A 22,446-nucleotide genomic window follows, 5' to 3' on the forward strand; every position below is an offset into this window, starting at 1 on the left:
TATTGTAAAGATAATTCTGATGAGTATGTGTACAATGCTATGTTATGTTATTTTTTGTTGTTACAGATGATTTTAGTTCGAAAGCAAAGCAAACTGTGATCAGCTTCTTCCAGGCAACCAAATACTTCTGAGTAGCATCTGTCAAGCTGCAAAGGTTAATACCCCCACTCAGAGGTGGATCATTAGCAGTAGTGTTATAAATCCTCACTCCATAAGATGTAGAGTAGATGTTTGAAATATAAACTATAATATTATAACAAAGTCTACCAAGTGAAGTGGAACTGTGGTTAGCACACTAAACACACATTTGGGAGGATGAGGGTTAAAATCCCCATTAAGACCTCCAGATTTGGGTTTTCCATGAGTTCCCTAAATGATATAAAGCAAATGCCAGGATGTTTTCTTTAAAAGAGCAGGGCTGATTTTTTCCCCCATCCTTCCCTAATCTGAGATTGTGCTCCATCTCTGATGATCTTGTTGTCAGTGAGATGTTAAACTCTGATCTTCCTTTCTTTAACACAGTCTGGTGATCAGACACTGTGTGTCATCAGCTCTTCTCCATTTGTTGACCAGTAAGTAACTAGTGATGAAAATTAATTCCAGCAGCAGGAGCTAAAGGGGTTACTTCCCAGCCAAGCAACATCACACTAGCAAGTCTTCATGACCTCATCTATGGCGGCAGATTTATTTAATCAGTAGACTAAAAAGAAAAGGTGTGATGCAACAAATAGTAAGAAACAAACCGCCAGTACCTCGTCTCCTACCTTGGTAGAGCACTTGCCTGCGAAAGGCAAAGGTCCCGAGTTTGAGTCTCGGTCTGGCACACAGTTTTAATCTGCCAGGAAGTTTCATATCAGCACACAGTTCACTGCAGAGAGAAAATCTCATTCTGGAAACAACCCCCAGGCTGTGGCTAAGCCATGTCTCTGCAATATCCTTTCTTCCAGGAGAGCTAATTCTGCAAGGTATGCAGGAGAGCTTCTGTGAAGTTTGGAAGGTAGAAGACGAGGTACTGGCAGAATTAAAGCTGTGAGGACGTGGCGTGAGTCGTGCTTGGGTAGCTCTGTTGGTTGAGCACTTGCCCGCGAAAGGCAAAGGTCCCGAGTTCGAGTCTCGGTCCGGCACACAGTTTTAATCTGCCAGGAAGTTTCACATCAGCACATACTCCACTGCAGAGTGAAAATCTCATTCCAGTAAGAAACAAGATTTATTTTAGGGATACAAATACCTCAGAGAAATACTGGTCCAGAAAAGAGTAAATATAGTCCTGCGGAAATATATTCAAGAATTTCAACCTAAATAAGCTTTCAGAAGGGAAATAAATATTCAGTTTCACGAAATGGAAAATAATGTGTAAAACTAAGCCAATATTACTTATTGCTTCATTGAAGTGTAAGTAACTTACATGAAAACATGATTTTCTTTCAAGATAGATGACACACATGAGTTGATACAAACAACTCATAAAATAATTTCTATAATATTTCCTCCTTCTCACATATGTGAACAAGTTTATTATTATTAAATATTAATAATAATAATAATAATAATAATAATTATTATTATTATTACTTCTTTCTTTTCTCAGACGTTACGTCTGGTCAAAAATGGAAAGTGACGCGGACCTTGATCAAGCGTGACTTCCTTTTAACTGTAAGGTATATGTTATATTGCATTTAGGAACTTTCGGGTAATTGAACATGTATCAATAATTACAGATTTCTGTAGTTGTATATGTAAGTTTGGATGTAGCTGTATTGCGTTGATGTACTGGTGGATATTGTGTGGTATGACTCCTTTAGTTGATAGTATAATTGGTATAATGTCAACTTTATCCGGATGCCACATGTCCTTGACTTCCTCAGCCAGTTGGATGTATTTTTCAATTTTTTCTCCTGTTTTCTTTTGTATATTTGTTGTATTGGGTATGGATATTTCGATTAGTTGTGTTAATTTCTTCTTTTTATTGGTGAGTATGATGTCAGGTTTGTTATGTGGTGTTGTTTTATCTGTTATAATGGTTCTGTTCCAGTATAATTTGTATTCATCATTCTCCAGTACATTTTGTGGTGTATACTTGTATGTGGGAACGTGTTGTTTTATAAGTTTATGTTGTAAGGCAAGCTGTTGATGTATTATTTTTGCTACATTGTCATGTCTTCTGGGGTATTCTGTATTTGCTAGTATTGTACATCCGCTTGTGATGTGATCTACTGTTTCTATTTGTTGTTTGCAAAGTCTGCATTTATCTGTTGTGGTATTGGGATCTTTAATAATGTGCTTGGTGTAATATCTGGTGTTTATTGTTTGATCCTGTATTGCAATCATGAATCCTTCCGTCTCATTGTATATATTGCCTTTTCTTAGCCATGTGTTGGATGCGTCTTGATCGATGTGTGGCTGTGTTAGATGACACGGGTGCTTGTCATGTAGTGTTTTCTTTTTCCAATTTACTTTCTTCGTATCTGTTGATGTTATGTGATCTAAAGGGTTGTAGAAGTGGTTATGAAATTGCAGTGGTGTAGCTGATGTATTTATATGAGTGATTGCTTTGTGTATTTTGCTAGTTTCTGCTCGTTCTAGAAAGAATTTTCTTAAATTGTCTACCTGTCCATAATGTAGGTTTTTTATGTCGATAAATCCCCTTCCTCCTTCCTTTCTGCTTAATGTGAAACTTTCTGTTGCTGAATGTATGTGATGTATTCTATATTTGTGGCATTGTGATCGTGTAAGTGTACTGAGTGCTTCTAGGTCTGTGTTACTCCATTTCACTACTCCAAATGAGTAGGTCAATATTGGTATATCATAAGTATTTATAGCTTTTGTCTTGTTTCTTGCTGTCAATACTGTTTTCAGTATTTTTATTAGTCTTTGTCTATATTTTTCTTTTAGTTCTTCTTTAATATTTGTATTATCTATTCCTATTTTTTGTCTGTATCCTAGATATTTATAGGCATCTGTTTTTTCCATCGCTTCTATGCAGTCGCTGTGGTTATCCAATATGTAATCTTCTTGTTTAGTGTGTTTTCCCTTGACTATGCTATTTTTCTTACATTTTTCTGTTCCAAAAGCCATATTTATATCATTGCTGAATACTTTTGTTATCTTCAGTAATTGGTTGAGTTGTTGATTTGTTGCTGCCAGTAGTTTTAGATAATCTATGTATAGCAAATGTGTGATTTTGTGTGGGTATGTTCCAGTAATATTGTATCCATAATTTGTATTATTTAGCATTTTGGATAGTGGGTTCAGAGCAAGGCAGAACCAGAAAGGACTTAATGAGTCTCCTTGGTATATTCCATGCTTAATCTGTATTTATTATTATTATTATTATTATTATTATATTGACTTTGAAGACACTGATGCAGTACTTACTGGCAAACCTGCTGGTTCCCTTCAAATCGGCACTCGCCATGCCCACTACAATGTTGCTGTGGGCATGCTTCACATTTTCGTCCACTATGATGCATATCACCTGCCCAGGGGTCTCGCAGCCCATTAGGACACACACAACGAAATGTGCCAAACACATTGCTACATGCTGCCAAGGAATGGCAGTCGTGTAATGCTGGATGACTACACTCATCCAAATCAAGCACATCAGTTACTGCTCCTGGCAGACTATCCACCCACAATGCACTGGCACCCACATTGTTACCCCTCCGCTGAATTGCTCCCAGCAGATGGCGTCGGATATCATGCCTCACAGCTGGTCTCAAGGTTTCTGCAGTCTCTTCCAACTGCAATGTCACATTGGCAAACACTGGACCATATCCACCCACTGTGTACAGTCCATTGACATTTACTCCCATGACATCATCTGAGAATGGTGTCATTGACATGGCAGAGTTGATCTGAAAACATAGATTTCAAATTACTGGTGTGTAATGTTTTAGATAAGAAAATGTTTCCATTGTAATCCGCCCCCCCCCCCCAACACACACACACACACACACACACACACACACACACACACACACACACACACACACACACAAATTGAGCGACTCGTGTTTCATATTTATGTTCACAACACAAAATACTACTCAAAATAATTTTGTATGCAAATTATGTGTTTACAGTTTATGAACATAATGTCCATAAGGAAATAGAGATTAATATTAACAAAGTTCCAAATGAAATAATGCAGTATTTCAATGAAACCCATTTCAGTGTAAGCATTAGCAGCACATCTATCATGGAATATTCAACTCGTGAATGACTGGTCACACTGGCATGGAACTACACACTGTCAGTGAAATTTTGAAAAAGAAGCAAAGTATTAAATTTTCTGGGTGAAATTATTAAAGAAAAATAGAATTGGGATATTCATACTGATTCTTTCTCAAGAAAATAGTCTGAAAGTATATTTCCAATCAATATGTTGAGTAAGAACTGTAAAGGCACTTATTCTAAATACTACATACCATGCTTCATCATTGCCAAATTTAAACAACAGAATACAAAAAAGAGGGGAAGAAACAATAATTTAAATTACCTTAAGGGTTCTGCAGAAAAGAGGTGTTCAAAATAACTATGGAACTGAAGCCAAAAAGTCTGGGAATGGCTATGCAAAATTAGTATTCCAAGCATACTTCACAATATCACAATACTTTATCTACAGGGAAATACCATACAAAAAGCTATGGGTTGGTACTTTATAGAAGAACCCATTATTTAGATAGGAATTATATTAACAAGAAAAGGAAGAAAGATTAAAGGTTAATATCATCTCGATAATGAGTTCATTAGACCAAAACACAGTCTCAATTGGTGCATATCTGTTGCTTCTGGACAGATAAAAAAGTATTTGATGTGCGAAAGTATGATTTTTGTTATTATTGAAAGCACATTGTAGTTTTCATTACTGTTGTACTTTAAAGTGGTTGTGTGAAGTAATTCCTCAGACAAACCAATAAAAAATGCTTGCTCATATCTTTCAAAGTGTGAGTGGCATTATCTGCTGTCAATTACAGAGCATGCAATAATTTCAAATGTCCATACCTAATGATAATCTGCAGCACAACATGACAATAAAGTTAAGAAAATTAAATAAATCAGTGCTTGCAAGTACATGCATAAATTACATCCTTATTGTAGGAAGCACACTAGCTCATATTCGATACCAATGACAAAATAATTTCAGTGACCTTACATGACAGACTAAGTTATGCCACCACGTAACTGGAGTTATTTGAAAGCAACATTGAAATATTTAACTCATGGCAGAGTGCCAGTCTTTCTCAATAAGAAACTGGCACTTTCGGCAGTGATGGGCAGAAAATGTTCATCTCAATCAATGTAAAGTCTTATGGGATACAAGTCAATGGGTTAGTAGTTAAGAACTGACTGCCTGCTGTTATTAAATAATTTAAGGAGTTAACATAAACAACTCACTGAGGTGTGAGGAAATGAATCATCAAAAGACAGATAAATAAGACTGGAAACTAACACACACACACTCACACACACACACACACACACACACACACACACACACACACACACACACACACACACACGTATGTCTACACTGTACAAGTGTGTGTGTGTGTGGGGGGGGGGATTATTTATTTAATCCAGTTATTTTTATAAGCCTTGTGATGACTCAACACCTCTACTATTCAGTGGGTTATTACTTCTACTCCACCTAACCAAACCTAAACAGGATTTTCCATTATTATATTTCTACTTATAATTGGTTTATTTATTCGAACTACATTCAGCACATATTGTTGAATCCATTGATGAATGCCTCATTAAAACATACAAATCTTTTAAAATTAATTAATTATTTTCATTGTTCATGAAGTGAGTGTCATGTGCCCATGGAGGGTTATACCATTTAATAATGCAACATTACTCTGAAACTTCAGAGTCCATTCAAGACTAAAAAGACTACAAAGAAATGTAATACTTTATGATTTAGTATAAAATTATTTTGAAACACAGCAAAAACTGTATAGTATATACAGAAATTCAGAATAAATTTCTACCACTGTGCCAAAATCCATGTTCACATACTACTTTTTAGTTGTGTTTCAGAACTGCATACCAAGTGATAAACAACACAATCTACTCACGGCTTGGCTAGCTTCCCACTGCAACTGCTGATATTCATCAGAATTTTTGTCTCTCAGATCATCATTCCATGTAATTCGCTTATCATACATGCGGTCAACTCGCAGGGACAAGACCATAGACACAATTCCTGAAAAACCAGTCAGATAAATGATACTTTACAATACATAAAAGAACAAATAAAACAAAGAAAAAGTAATACAGCCTCAAACTTATAAAATGAGGAGTTGTTCATCAAAATAATTAGAATCTAAGGAGAATATGTTCAACCCACAGTGCTGTGGTTGTACACTAGTGCATTTAAGAAAGGTGTTCCCTCAAAAACTGTAACCCACTTGAGAATGTGAATCTATGGAGCATTTGGGCATTCCACATCAATGACAGTAATGCTAGCTAAACCTTTCACACCAAAGGCCAGGAACATCATATGGATCACTTTCAGGATGACAACTGATATTTCAGTGAAGATAAAAGACACAGCACCAAAGGCTCCACCACAAATGCAGAAGAGCCATCATTGTTCAATAGAATAGGCATATAGCAACATTTTTAAGAGAGATAGAAAATTGCAGTCATAACTATAAATCAAAGGCTATTGGATCACTTCAATATACAAACCTCAGAATGTGGTTACCAGAATCAGGATAATCACTAATTTCTGAAATCAACACATATAAATAGTGTTCAGATAACTTAAAGGAATGCATCCATGTAACATCCTTGTCAACTGACAAAATTTCAACAGGTGAAAACCTCATTTTCAAGGAACAAATGTTGAAATATCGATGTTTGTTGATGACAATACCCAGCTGCATTCCCTAACTTATTTGATATGTCAGGAGAAGACAACCAGTAACTGGTGACTAATAACAGTGGTGTTGCTGTTGTTATTATCATCAGCTTAAGCCTCTTAATCTCCAAATAACTACTGCAACTTATACCATTCTAAATCTCCTTCTTGTATTCATCTCTTGGTCTCCTATTCAGTATCTCCTCATTAGTTACGTCATCTACCCATCTAATCTTCCGCATTCATCTGAAGCATCACATTACAAAACTTCTATTTTCTTTTTGTCTAAACTGTTTATCTTACGTGTTTCACATCCGTACATGGCTACACTCCACACAAATATGGTACTTTCACAAAAGGTTTCCTAACATTCACATCTATATTCAATTTTAACAAATTTCTCTTCTTCAGAAACACTTTTCTTGCCATTGCCAGCCTATATTTTATATTCTCTCTACTTTGGTCATCATCAGTTATTTTGCTGCCCAAATAGCAAACCGCATCTACTACTTTAAGTGTCTCATTTGCTGATCTAATTCCCTCAACATCACCTGGTTTAAATCAACTTCATCCCATTATTTTTGTTTTGCTTTTGTTGATGTCCATCTGATATCCTTCTTGCAAGACACTGTCCATTCCACTCAATTGCTCTTCTAAGTCCTTTGCTGTCTCTGACAGAATTACAATGTCACTGAAAAATCTCAATTCTCCTCCCTAAACTTTAATCCATACTCCAAAATTTTCTTTGGTTTCCTTTACTGCTTGCTCAGTGTAACAGACAGAATAACCTCAGGAATAGGCTACAACCCTGCCTCACTCTCTTCTCAACCACTGCTTCCCTTTCATGCCCCTCAACTCTTGTGACTGCCATCTGATTTGTGTACATGTTGTAAATAGCTTTTTGCTCCCTGTATTTTACCACTGATACCTTCACAATTTAAAAGAGAATATTCCATCCAACACTGTCAAAATATTTCTCTAAGTCTACAAATGCTACAAACATACGTTTGTCTTTCCTTAACTTATCTTCTAAGATAAGTCGTAGGGTCAGTATTGCCTCACATGTTCCTAGAGTTCCCTGTAATCCAAGCTGATCTTCACTAAGGTTGGCTTCTTCCAGTTTTTCCATTGTTCTGTAAATAATTTGTGTTAGTATTTTGCAGACATTACTTATTAAACTGACAGTTCAGTAAGATTCACACCTGTCAGCACCTTCCAACTGCAATGTCACATTTGCAAACACTGGACCATACCCACCCACTGTGTACAGTCCATTGACATTTACTCCCATGACATCATCTGACAGTTCCGAGAGAGTATAGAAAAATTGCCAGCCACAGGAAAGATTTTCAGTTAAAATTTTCATCAACATACACACTGCAGAATCCAAAAAGAAGAAGCTTCTTGTATGCAGATGACCTAGCCTTAGCTGCCCAGGGCACAAACTTTGAATGTGTGAGTAGAAATTCCATAACTGCCCTTAGAAACACTTCAAGTCATTTTAACAGGAACAGACTAACATCTCACCATTCAATGACATAAATCTTTGCCTTTCATCTATGGAACAGAAGAACATGATGTGACTTCTATATAGAATGGTAAGAAAACCAACAAAAATAGTGATACATTTTGAAGTACCTAGGCATAATGCTTGGCAGAAACACACTATGTGTAGAAAAATGAAAATCTCTACTCAAAACAATCTTGTTTACAAACTTGCAGTTAAGGTCACACCCACAGACAATTTGTACATCAGCAATGGCACTGTACGTGCGCTCGTGCGCGCGCGTGTGTGTGTGTGTGTGTGTGTGTGTGTGTGTGTGTGTGTGTGTGTTTGTATGTTTCTCTCTCTCTCTCTCTCTCTCTCTCTCTCTTCCCTACTCTCAGGCAGTAGAGACAGATCTCAACCAAATATATTGGCTTGTTACAGGTTGCATCAAGCCTACTCCAAATGATAAACCATAATCCCATAACTAAAATAATGCCATCCTCTGTAAGCAGGAAGTGGCTGCCAGTAAGAAAAGAGGCAGAGCACACCCACTTCATGGTCACCACCCTTCTCAGCATCAGTTTATGTTCCAAAAAAGCTTCCTGAAATCAACTAAAAATATTATCATCCCCACTGAGAAGGCCACAATATAACTAGGAAAGAAGAAGACACCTCACTTCAGCAGACGAATACTGCTCACTGGATACAATGAAAGCTGACTGGTGTGGGAGGTGCAGCACAGACTATATTTAAATGTAGTAGGATTCAAGGACATCATAAGGCAATGTTGCTTGAACACAGGTATGTGAACTGTGACTGCAGAGAAAATAAAGAAAAAGTCACATGCTTCGGTTGGTGCTGTGCTTACCATCTTTCACAGAGAAAGATCTCTTGTAGAGCACCCTGACTATCCTGGACATTGCAGAGTTCAGAGAATGTAAATATAAACCATTAAGTTATTACATTTTCCTTACTTGATAATAATAAAACAATATCAATGGATAATTTTTCCCTTGTTGATATAAGCATAAAACGGAATCACTGTTGCTGCCATAGTGAAACAGTGGAATGGCCAGCCATAAAATTAACAATATTAGTAAGCTGATCTATATGGATATGAGGGACATTTATTCACATTAGCCCACTAACCACAGTAAATGTTTTGAGAACAACGAGTACTCTCCAAGGCAAAGATTTGAAATTTTGATAGACAGTTGCTGCTGATCTACTTGACTGATCAAGCATGTTTATTGCTTAATTTCTGGGATTTGTGCCTTTTGTGGGCAAGTCCTCTACCAAAAAGCTATCCAAGTAAAACTCTGCTGGTAGGGCACTTGCCCACAAAAGGCAAAGATTCCAAATTCAAGTCCCAGTCTGGTAAACAGTTGTGATCTGCCAGAAAGATTCAAATCAGTACACACTCTCCTGCACAGTGAAAATTCATTCTGTAAACTACAAAATGGTTTCTCCTTGGTGACATATATACAAATACATTTTTTCCATGTAAACTGTCAGAATACAATAAATCTATACTGTTTTTCTTCTTAGAGCCTGGTGGTGGGTTCCTTTTTCTATTACTTTTTTCCCTAAAGTGGGACTGATTAATATGATTTTGAGGAATCCATATTTTTATTCAGCAATTCAGTGATGTGAGGTCTTCAGTTTTTATACACTGTTTATGTCCATGTCAGTCCTATCGCTCTGAAGAGCTCTATCCTTACCATGTACACCCTTGATTCACTTAAGATGTTTGAAACGAAGTAATCTAGTCAGCTAGATAACAAATAATTCAGTTTTAAATTTCTTTTGGCTAATTATCCTCACAATCACCACAGATCTGATACAGCTGTTAACAAGGACTTAGATCTCAACACCTGAAAAAAATCAGTATTAAGCAACCGTAGCTTTACACAATAACTCACTTCTACATGGTTCACGATGTTTGCGACGGCTGAATCCTGGTCGACAGTGGCATGATGATACACCTTGTTCCGTTCGACATATCTCATTCTGTGCAGCATCACAAGTTGAATCATCTCCAACAATGCATGTGTCAATCCTACAAAAAGTAAAAGAAATAGCCATGTAAGAACAAACTTTTGATTATGATGTTGTTCAACATTCTCAAGAAAATTTCAGAAATTCACATTAAAATTTTTCAGATTATAATGTCAGAATAAGCAGATAATATGAACACATGCTTGTAGAAACATCACATACACCACTTCAGAAATAGCCTCTTCCAGGCTTTTGATTTCATAGCAAACAAAAAGAAATTCCCATTCCTTTTTTTCTAATTTTTATATAATGGTTTAGTACTGTACTGAAAGTAAGAATATTGTTATATACATAGGTATAATTTAATCAATTTGACAAGGTGTTGAAAAATACTAGGCATTGTGTTTTGACACATGCTATAAGGATAGGCATCTGGAGTGATTATAGAGAAGCTTTGAAATCTGACATCACAGGGCATGTGAACTCGGAAATCAATACAGTCTTCTCCAAAGACGTGTTCCTATTTCGCAATGCTCCAGTCAGTTATACAATACAAATGCATCAATGAAGCATAAGATAAACAATCAAGTATGAAAAGAGAGGGCATGCTAAACAAGTTAGCTAAATCATTAAGTTGGATCATGCATGCTACATAACTAAAAGTTTACTTTGTTGCAATCACTCATGACCTATTCTTTCTGTTAAATAAGATACTATCCAAAGATAAACTGTATTTTTGCAGCTATCAGTCATGTGCACTCATAATAAAATGGTACACAGACCTACATCTCTATATCTGGACCAGTGTAATAATGTGCTTGACTGAATGATGGCTGTTGACAGAAGAGCTATCACACTAACAACCAACCAGAGAAGAAACTAGGCCATGCCTTCCATTTTCTTCACTGTTGTCATATTATTCTGCAGATAACAATTATGACTGCTACATTACTGCTGTGTTTCATTTTCATCATATGCTTTGTTTCTTTGTGCTGACTTTTATAATATAGAAAAGAATGCCTGTAGCTAATAGAAAAAGTGAGTATCAAAGTGATAAGGCAAACTCAGTACCACAGGTTAACAGAAAATATATGAAAAAATGCTGAACTGAAATGCACTGATGTTGCTGCCACAGCCGTATTAGTGTACAGATAACTGCAAACCACCAGTACTGCACCTTTCTGTGTCTAACTGACAATAACTTTGTTATTGTGATCCAGATATAGACTTGAAATTATACTGAACATAAGACTTCTACCTGTAATTTAGATAAACTTAAAAAAAGATGTGCACATAGATTCAGAAGTGATCACACTCTTTAAATAGCTCTATGCTTCTATTTCATTTATTATCATTTTGTGAAACTATTGTTTTACTACTGCTTTACTGATCATTTCAGCATACACTAAATCCAACTAGTTTCTTTTAGGAATTTTATAGACTTTCAGAAGAGACACAAGAGACTATGAAAGCAGCATGAGGTTCACTTCATACACAGTGTAACAGAAGTAATGGTCAAGACTGATGGATATGAGAGAAACCATCATACAAAGCAAAAAAAGTATAGTAAATATGAGCTCTAAAATGTATACCACACATTAAGGGTTATGAGCTCTTCTTCACATTCAATACTGTGAAACAAATCTTTTCTATTGCAAGCTCTTTGCTTTCCAAATTTGGGGAGGAGGTAGTATGGACCAAAACACAAAAAAATTGTCTCATGAACATGGGATCAAAAATGCATATCTTAAGACCTACAAGCACTTGTTTGGTAGAAGAGATATGTTTCACAGTAGTGGGGATGAACAAGTGCTCAAAGCTCTTATGTATGCACGTTTAGAGACCCTGATTGTTAGACATTTTTCCTTGTTTTGGTCCATACTACCCCCTCTCAAAATAAGAAAAGCAAAGAGCTTACAGTATAGGAGATTTGTTTCACACTGTCAAAGATGAAAAAGTGCTCATAACTCTTAAGGTATGCATTTTTGAGCTCATGTTTACTGGAATGTTTTGCTTCAAATGATTATTCATGTCATATCCCTAAATACTGACCATTCCTCCTGGAACACCCTGTATTCTAATGTAGCACAAAATTATTCTCATACTTGATCACATGTGAGTGAAGGAACAGGAAAAAGCTATAAACTACAGTGAGTACAGGAGTTTTGCTTTATGGAGTAGTGATCAAATGTTTCTCACCTCACTGGAGTCTGAGTAGGTCGTCTTGTAAATGGACGTCTGCTCGGTACTTGATGTGAAGGTGTTGTTGGTTGATCTTCAGGTACAGCAAATCTAAAACAAATGACGTTTTCAAATGTTATTCTTTTTTCCATGATAATTTACATTTAAACATAAATAAATACCATAAGTAATGCCATTTGGATGTGTGATTATTGAATGTTCGTATATCATGTACCAGCTCTGCTGTAACTTCTACACAGCCTTCTATGTAGATGCGAGTACCAAGCAACTGTCCACCCAAATGAGTAGTCACAACCAAACTGTAGCCAAGCGCTCAGCTGACCACCCAGTAGCAGAACATACAGCTGGTCACAGCATACTTGACTTAAATGGCTGTTTCACAAACCATGTCATTTGTTCACATCATCACCATCTTCTCTGAACTATATCAATGGGAACAGTCCTTCAACACTTTCTTCACTCCTGAAATCCTCCCTTCTCTTCTCTTTTATCTCCCACTCCTAGTCCACTCCTCCACATAATTAGGTGCTACACATAACTCCACCTGCTTATGCCACATCAAGCTCACTAATGCCATACTCCAATTGTGTGCACTTGCTGCATCTTCATCCTGGACATCAGCCACCTTTCCTGTGAAAATTCTGCCCCAACTCCTTTCTACTCCACTCATTCCACCCGATACAACCATTCAGCCCAGCTGACTTGCAGTGCCAGTACAATGTAGTTAGCCATGACAATGTGGCCGTGTGTGTGTGTGTGTGTGTGTGTGTGTGTGTGTGTGTGTGTGTGTGTGTGTGTGTGTGTGTTTTTTCAGAACACTGCATGATGCACGTATCCTTCAAAGTTCCCATTTTTCTTCTGAACATGTAGTTCAACAACCATGCAAGAACAGCTACACATTGTTGAAATGGTGCGGTGTAGTCCTACAACTACAGATAGTGACTTTCTGCATGCATAAATGTCCCATGAATGCATGGCAAACATTGCATGCAAAAAAACTTGTACCCATTTCACATACAACATGTCCACAATCTTCACATTGGTTACAGTGCCACGTAACTTGAATTTTGTTGCTGGTTAAATGAAAATTGTAATTTGCTTCCATTAACACTATTCACTAGTAGAACCATATTTACAATGCATGGAATCAATAACACATGTAATAATCATTAATGGTGGCAAGAAAATCCACACATTCCAGTAGAAACCAATTTCCAAGTTAATATTTTGCTCAGTGGTTGTTTCAGCATGAACAGTAACAAGCTGATAGGTCCAGTCATTTTAGAAGAGCAAATGACCAGACAGAACTACTTGCATTTTTGTAAAATTTGTTTGTTGAACACCATAACAATGTTCCTTTGGCCACATGAACTGCAATGTACTTCCAGTATGATGGAGCTCCTCCACATTCTACCACACTTGTGAGGTCACACCTCAAATGCACTTAACCTACCTGCTAGATTGGTTATGGTAGTTCAATTAACTGGCCACCAAGATCACCAGACCTTATGCCATTAGATTTTTGTTTATGGGGTTTGATGAAATCTGACAAGGGGAGGGTTTGACATGTGGGCCACCAATTTTTATCAAGTTTTGCAAAGATGTTGTACATTTTAAATAAAGAAACACATTTTGGCTTTTTGCTAAACACACTCTAATTTTTTAAAAAAATCACGGTCAAAGTTGATGCTGTAAAATCATGCTTTCAATGTTATACAGCAAAAGATCATCTAAATACAAACACTTTTTATTAATATAATATGGGATCCAATGTTAACAATGTTTAAGTTATTAACATTTTTGTGTTTTCACACTATAGCTTGGCTACACATCATTCATTGTGTCTAAGAGCATGAGGACAGCAGTTAACCATTCAAGGCATTAGACTACCAGACTGCTGGTCGATGTTTGACTCTTGATGGTGGCTTCTTTCTTCATTAGATGTTTTTTCAGTGTAATTGAGTATTTGATAATATTCTGATAATGGGAACCCTTACTTCCTTTTTTTGAAGTGCAATATAGGGATGTGTGATTAATAATCAAATAAGTATATATAATGTGTTGACAATTATTGTCATCATGACACACGATGCACAGTAAGGATCTTCATAAATGGTGATGCTCTACCAACCTGCACTGTGAAAGTAATACTACCAAAATGTATCTCTCTATGTTAACCATGTGACATTACTTTTTCAACAGGTACAGAATTTCATCACATGACTTCAAAATCATGTGGCATCATAACAGAGCAGAGAATTACAAGACAGGGTGGATGCTATCAAAATTCATGCATTGGTCCATAACCAGATGTCCACTTCTGTATTTCAAGATATGCTTTTATATTTTTGGTATGTATCAAGACTGATATCTGATTAATCTGTTTTTTAGCAACATGAATCTGATATGTTGCCCATGAACAATGTACTGGAAAACATGCCAATGAAGTAAGATTTTGTTCATGTGTTACAAATGGTGTGAGAAACATTTATGTTTTGCCTGTTTCTATTGTAAGTTTCACCCCAATGATTGTGAGACAGTTCACAAATAGACGATCAGTTAGAATTTTGCATTAATATATTTTAGGCGTATTTTTGTACAATGTATCATGATGAAAGCAACTATGAGTCCACTGTAATATATATTTATTTGATTGCAAATCACATTTCCTGATGTTTTGCTTCAAAAAAGACAAAGCCAAGTATTCCAGTTATCAAAATATTATCAGACACACCAAAATAATATCAAGTGAAGAAAATGCCATGATGGTGAATCAAACATGGACTAGCCTTGACCTCTCAACAACCAACCTCATTCTGCTTGACACACTGAATGACGGATACCCAAACTACAGCATGAAAACACAAAAATGTTAACAACCTGAACATTGTTAACTTTGGACTCCACATTATATAAAAAATGGTTGTATGTAGATGGTCGTTTGATGTATAGCATTGAAAATATGATTTCTTGTCATCAACTTTGACCAAGATTTTTTCAAAAATTAGGGAGTGTCTAGCATGCAACCAAGAAATGGGTCTCTTTATTTAAAATACAGAATATCTTTGCAAAACTTGAAAAACTGGTGAACACATGTCAGACCCTCCCCTTGTGAGGTGTACAAACAAAAGATGAACATGCAAGATGAACTGCTTCATCGCATCATGGACACTGGTTCCCTCATTAGGGAATGCGCAGAGGCGGTCAGACAAGCAACACAACACATTCTCCCAAGAGTGCGCAAATGCACTGAAGTTTATGACAGGAAATTAGAACATTTATTGTGAACTGTATAACAGGTGTAATGTGACATGTACAATAACGCTTAGAGGTGAATGTGTTAAAAATATGTATTTTTTCAATTGATACTTTGTGAAGTGCATGTTGTAATCATTACTAACAGTTGTACATGAGTACATGTGTGAACCTGACAATGTGTTGAATAACACAGAAAATAAATAACAATGTACATTAGATGTGTTCTATCAGGAACCATGCAGAGTAGGGCATATGTTAATATGAAGCTTTTTGTTTCAAATAATTGTTCCTGACATATATCTGAATATTGACCATTCCTCCTGGGAGCACTGTATATGTGCTACTTTTTGTATGAAGAGATCTGTCAATCAGCCAGGAAATTCCTGCCACAGCCTCATATGCAGTAAATTTAGTTTAATGGTTCATTAAGAAAAAATGGGAAGCTGATCAAAAATATAAAGCTAATCTGTTTTGACAAGTTACAATTGTATTCTAATTTGTTATATGGGAAATGTTACATTTATAGTGACTATAATAAGATTACTGTTGCTAGATATGTAGTACTGCACACTTACCCAGGGAATTGATGGACTCTGCTAGGTGCTACACTGTGAGAATCTGTAGTGCTACCAAACAAGTTTATGTATGTACGCTTTCCATCTATTGACACAAAGTGTTGTCCTTCTTGTGGCATAGTTATAACTGAGACATCACCAGTTTCTGATCATAGAGAGAAAGAATGTAATTAATAACTGACAAAGTAATAAAAATATAAGAAATTATTGAAATTTTGGATTGGAAGTACACACATTAATAAATGAAAGAAAAGAATAAGTGAGACCAATAAAAAAACTAATCCAATAAGTGATTACTGCTGGAACGAAAAGGTAGAATCATTCAGTCACTGAGTACATCACACAAACTGTAATTCCCCCCCCCCCCCTCCCTCTCAATCTGATTACATCTTAGTGATGCACAGTATTATGACTAGTTTTTCACTTGTTGCTATAAAATGATGGATTCTTTAAACACTTTTTGTACATAAAACTATCTTTAAGGAATGGCATTATAAATATTCTGCTATCAGTTACTATCGAGTTAATATTTTTAATACATAGGTGTTTATTTCAGATTTTTGATAATGGTATGATGCTGTCAGATTTAATCTATTGAGTATCAGATCAGATAAACATTACTTATTAGGTTCTGGTCTCTAAATGTCAAATAATGATCTCTGTCTTACAAGAGCAGTGGAGGTCCAAAAAATACAAATCAAAGTATTTCTCTTCTTTTATTTTTTATTTATTTATTTATTTATTGTTCCGTGGGACCAAATTAAGGAGAAGTCTCCATGGTCATGGAACGAGTCAATACATGAAATTATGACACGATATTAGAAACAGATAAAATGAAATATAAAAAAAACATATTCAGGTGACAAGTCGTAAGTTTAAATGAAGACAATCAACAATGTAACACTGGAATTTGCTTAATTTTTTAGCTCTTCCAGGAGCTCCTCGACAGAATAGAAGGAGTGAGCCATGAGGAAACTCTTCAGTTTAGACTTAAAAGAGTTTGTGCTACTGCTAAGATTTTTGAGTTCTTGTGGTAGCTTATTGAAAATGGATGCAGCAGAATACTGCACTCCTTTCTGCACAAGAGTCAAGGAAGTGCATTCTACATGCAGATTTGATTTCTGCCTAGTATTAACTGAGTGAAAGCTGCTAACTCTTGGGAATAGGCTAATATTGCTAACAACAAACGACATTAAAGAAAATATATACTGTGAGGGCAATGTCAGAATTCCCAGATTTTTGAATAGGGGTCGACAAGAGGTTCTCGAACTTACACCACATATAGCTCAAACAGCCCATTTTTGAGCCATAAATACCCTTTTTGAATCAGAAGAATTACCCCAAAAAATAATACCATACGACATAAGCGTATGAAAATATGCAAAGTAGACTACTTTTCGTGTTGAAGTGTCACTTATTTCAGAGACTGTTCTAATGGTAAATAAAGCAGCATTTAGCTTCTGAACAAGATCCTGGACATGGGCTCTCTTTTTACAAGAAAAATAGAATTACATCTTCACTTTAAAACTCTTCAAAATGAGACTGACTGATTCTTTTATATTCACTTACCATTCATTTAAGGTTGTTCTTTGTAAAATATTATAATGATTCATTTATCATAACAAATAAGTATGCCACAGAAACAATGAACATGGCTGGCTCTGGGGTTTTGCCACCTTGTGCGGAAATTTCAAGCGCCACCACTGCCCCCCACCTTGCATATTCAGACATGGTCAACATTTCTTACAATGTCATTCATCTATGATGTCTTACTTTCATGCATCACACTTACTCATACACATGTTTGATGTGAATGAGTATTTAAGGCCAGAGCCAGGTATGGGGTACCAGTCAGTGAAGCAGAAACCAAATGTTTATAGAGTATAATATCATCAATTGCAACTCAAAAATTGATTACATCAACCAGAATGAAGTTATATCACTCTCGGAGTATATAACTAAAATCTGTTTGCTTTTTCTCATTTCCTGAGCAGCAAGGAGCATGCAGTGAAGAGGGATGAGCACCACAATTGCCGAGGAGAGTGAAGGCGAGTAGAGTTCTCACAATACTAGTGCAAGACAGGTTTTGTGAAAGCACATATTTATATGCAGATTTATCTTCACATGTATACACATTTATCTTCACATGTACTATATATTCATAGCACAGCACAAAGACAAAGAAAGAAATGCACACTTGTTCACTGCACACTGAACAACTGTTCACTGCAGTGCTAAACAGCTGCAGATTGCATATGATGGTAAAATTGCAACAGGCACGAAATGTTTCAAACTATGTCAATGGATTCCCAACAGAACTATGGGTCTCAGCAAACAATGAAAAGTAAACATACTATAGTATGTGAAATAGTACCTCCAACATTGGGTTTGCACAGGTGGGTGACATTTGGCAACTTATTTCATTGTTAGACAAAACAATTGTAGGCTTACCTGCAACAAATCTTTACTAAGTAAATGAATTAAAATGCATGGCATACATAAATAAATCAAAACTAAAATTAATTATGAATACATGTTTGTTGCTTGCCTTATATTACAGATATTTTTCTCGCTTTGGTATCAGCAAACTCCTGTATGACTTCGTTGAAATCCAAACATTCAGCAAGCTCTCATGTCCAATTGACACCATTGCCAGCCCCCACAGTTGTGCCTGATCCATTGTCAACCTCAGGTTTGTCTTAACCAGTTTAAGCTCTGAAAAACTTCTTTTTCCATTTGCCACTGTCGCTGGTTGTGTTGGCAAAATTCATGGGGTTACGTTTACATTGGGCACAAAACTATACTCACATATGAGATTTACAGTTTCACTTGGTGTGCTACCAGGCTTTGCTAACACTGAGACCAATTAAAGTCCATCTTTAAAACTGATAAGACTGATGTTCGTAGCCTGTTCATGATTAAAACTGCAGAACAGTTTGAAACAATTGGCAATTACAATGTCAGGTGACATGTCACTCAAGAACATCACTGTGACTTATGAGCTGTTGAAAGCTCCCACTGAGTGCACGTATTATAACATCAAATACTTTAATGTAAACATCTGTTTTGCACTGCATTTGTGGATCTTGAATTTTTTCATCTTCTCCCTCATACTGGAAATGTCTCCTCTTCAGTCTCTTTTGTTTCTGCATTGTACCATCTACTGGGTTTTCTATACTGAGTTGAGTTGCCAGTTCCTTAGCAAATAGTGTGTAATCTCAGAATTTGAAGTCCTCCGGATAGTTTGTGAAAAATTCTGTTGTCTTTCTGAGCAAGTCAATAGTTTTCAATATATCTGTGGTAATGAACTGCTTGCCAATTGCTAAGAAACAGGGATATGCTTGGACAGGAATAATTACAGGCTATGATTGACAACACAGGACATACATAATGGAGGTGGAGTGGTATATTTATAATGAAAAATAGTCAGATTTCACCTCATGGGAAAGCAGGATAATAGATGTAAATCATATTAGTGTTTGATACACACTCTTCTTTCAAGGTGGTTTTCAATTATTGCACAGTTCGAGGAGGGGTATCAGTTGAGAAAAACTGCTGCCAAGAGCATCCTAGCTATGCTATATGTCTATAGCATTTAAGTCTGGGGAGTGTACAGGCAATTCCGAACATTCAATATATTCACTCCTCAGTTTGTTGGACACTTCAGCACTTCTGTATGGGTGGGCACTGTCATCCACAAACAGAAATATGGGACATACCACACCCCTAAACTGATGGATATGGTCCAGAATAATCTCCCTACAATACTGCTGTGTTGTAATAGTACCTTGTGCAAAGATATGTAACAGTGTTCCACCATTGTGCATAATGCCTGGCCACATCATAATGCCTTTGCCATACCGATGACACCGATGACAGTTATGAACTTTATGTGCTGTATAACATGCTCCCCTCTCTCTCCACAGCAACTGGTAGCCAGATTCCCTTGCCACAGTAAAGTGATATTTGTTATAGAACATCACTCTGGATCGCTGTCATTGAACAGAACCAACATGCTCCCAACACCAATAAACTCTTTCTCATCAATGGTGTGTTTGTAGTGGGATGCATTTAACAGGGTCCCAAGCATACATGCTAGCCTGATTTAATTGCTGAAAAACAGTTCTGGTAGAGAAAGGTGTATGGTTAGTGGTTACAAGGTCTGCAGCAATCTGCCTAGGAGCGAAATGTTTTTGCCACTAAGGCTATGTATAAATCATCTCGCAGTGTGGTTATCCATCTACAACCACCAGCATGCTTTCCCATAACATTTTCCACCTTCAGCAGCCTTTTTTAATTGTGAGATGACACTTTTAGACACTCCCACTACTGTGGCAATAGTAGTGACACCTTGACCATCTTTGAGCATTCAACTGCTTGTTCACTATCATAAGTATTCAAAGGATGTCTTGCAGACGTGTTGCCATAACAAACAGAATGTTGCACTACTAGTTACAACAACAACCTTCATCAAACACTGTACTGTATGAACTGTCAAATGCATACAGAGCACTTGTACACAGGCTTTGCTGTAGTTAACACGTCCTACCCTCTACATTTCCTTTTACTATCACTGGTTGAGTGTTATCTCTTTCATAGTAAGTGGCTGTTGTTCCTCAGCAAGTTCAATTTCTCCCTAAGTAACTGTCATTCAGTGTACTTCGAGTGCTTTTGTTGCAAAAATGATGTGGTGTAGTGTATCATAGAATATCATCACTGAACAAAGAAATGAAAAATTACGGCTAAGATTTGCCCATCTCCCAACCTCATGTGCAACCATTCTGTCCAGTTATTTCAACCAATGTATTATAGACTTTTCCTATGTTATACTTAAGAGCAGTGACTGCATCAACCCTACACTCCAATCTTGTTTTACCCAATGGCTTCAGTGTTAGAGCAGATATACATTGATAAGACAGAACATTATGACCAATGCCCACCGCGCAGTTGGATTCCATCTGGTGATGTTGCGGGCATGTAACATGCTATGAAAACTACATATGTGCAGCAGAGACGGATGGGGGACCACCCTAGCAAAGACTGTGGATGAGTTTGTTCACATGCTACTGTCACGAGCATCTACAGAAAGAGGTAGATTGACAATTAAACTACCATCAGGAGTTAAATGGTTGGACGTCCACGACTCTTCACAGAATGTGGGTTTCAAAGGCTTGTCTGCCTGTAAAGAACAATAGATGGTGATCTGTGGCATCTCTTCTGAATGAACACAATGCTGGTGCACACAAATGTTTCAGAGCACACTGTTCATCATACACTGTTGAACATGGAGCTCCACAACCAAACCACACCTATGAATTCACATGTTGACCCAATGACTTCATCAATTACAATTGCAGAGGGTATGGAGCCATCAGGATTTGACCTTCAATCAAAGGAAACATGTTGGCTCTTTGGGTGAACCACATTTATGCTAAACTAGGTCAATGGTCATCTCCACAAGTGCCATCACTGAGATGAATGGCAACTTGAAATGTGCAGTGTGCCATGGACGGAGGCTGGCAGTTGCAGCATTATGCTATGGGAGACACTCTCCTGCACTTGCATGGGACTTTTGGTAGTAATTGAAGACACACTGACAGCTGCAAATCACTTGCATCATCCATTCATGCTTGATGTCTTCCCCAATGGTGATGTCATCTTTCAGCATTATAATTGTCCTTGTCTCAGAGCCAGAACATGCTACAGTGGATTGAGGGGCATTATAGTGAACTCATGTTGATATCTTAGCAATTAAATTCACCTGATGTAAATCCTATGGAACCTATCTGGGTCACTATTGGGCGCCTGTGTATGCAAATCAGTGACCCATTATTTATGCAAATTATGTGTCCTGAGTGTAGACATCTAATGCTGCATACCTCCACAAACCTACCAACAAATTGTTGGATCTGTGATATGCAGAATCACTGAGGTATTTTGCTTGCAATACAGACAAACAAACCATTAAGCAGGTGGTCATAATGTTTGGACTCATCAGTGTATGCCCATTCAAGACTACCCAGCACCATGTAGCCACAGAAAAGGAATCAGAT

At 36.9% G+C, this 22,446-nt stretch overlaps 1 protein-coding gene across 2 annotated transcripts in view; it reads right to left on the reverse strand.

Moving 5' to 3' along the window:
- Positions 1 to 22,446, reverse strand: part of LOC126183854 (mucin-5AC-like) — a 282,254-nt gene that overhangs the window by 30,882 nt on the left and 228,926 nt on the right. For both annotated transcript variants that reach the window (XM_049926143.1, XM_049926142.1), the window contains exons 7-11: positions 16,394 to 16,538; positions 12,558 to 12,650; positions 10,283 to 10,419; positions 6,084 to 6,211; positions 3,376 to 3,854 (exon numbers count right to left, since the gene is read on the reverse strand). In XM_049926143.1, coding sequence (XP_049782100.1) covers positions 3,376 to 3,854; positions 6,084 to 6,211; positions 10,283 to 10,419; positions 12,558 to 12,650; positions 16,394 to 16,538 — 982 coding nt within the window. The remainder of the gene's footprint in view (positions 1 to 3,375; positions 3,855 to 6,083; positions 6,212 to 10,282; positions 10,420 to 12,557; positions 12,651 to 16,393; positions 16,539 to 22,446) is intronic.

This window comes from Schistocerca cancellata, chromosome 4, assembly GCF_023864275.1.
Source record: "Schistocerca cancellata isolate TAMUIC-IGC-003103 chromosome 4, iqSchCanc2.1, whole genome shotgun sequence".
Taxonomy (NCBI): Eukaryota; Metazoa; Arthropoda; class Insecta; order Orthoptera; family Acrididae; genus Schistocerca; species Schistocerca cancellata.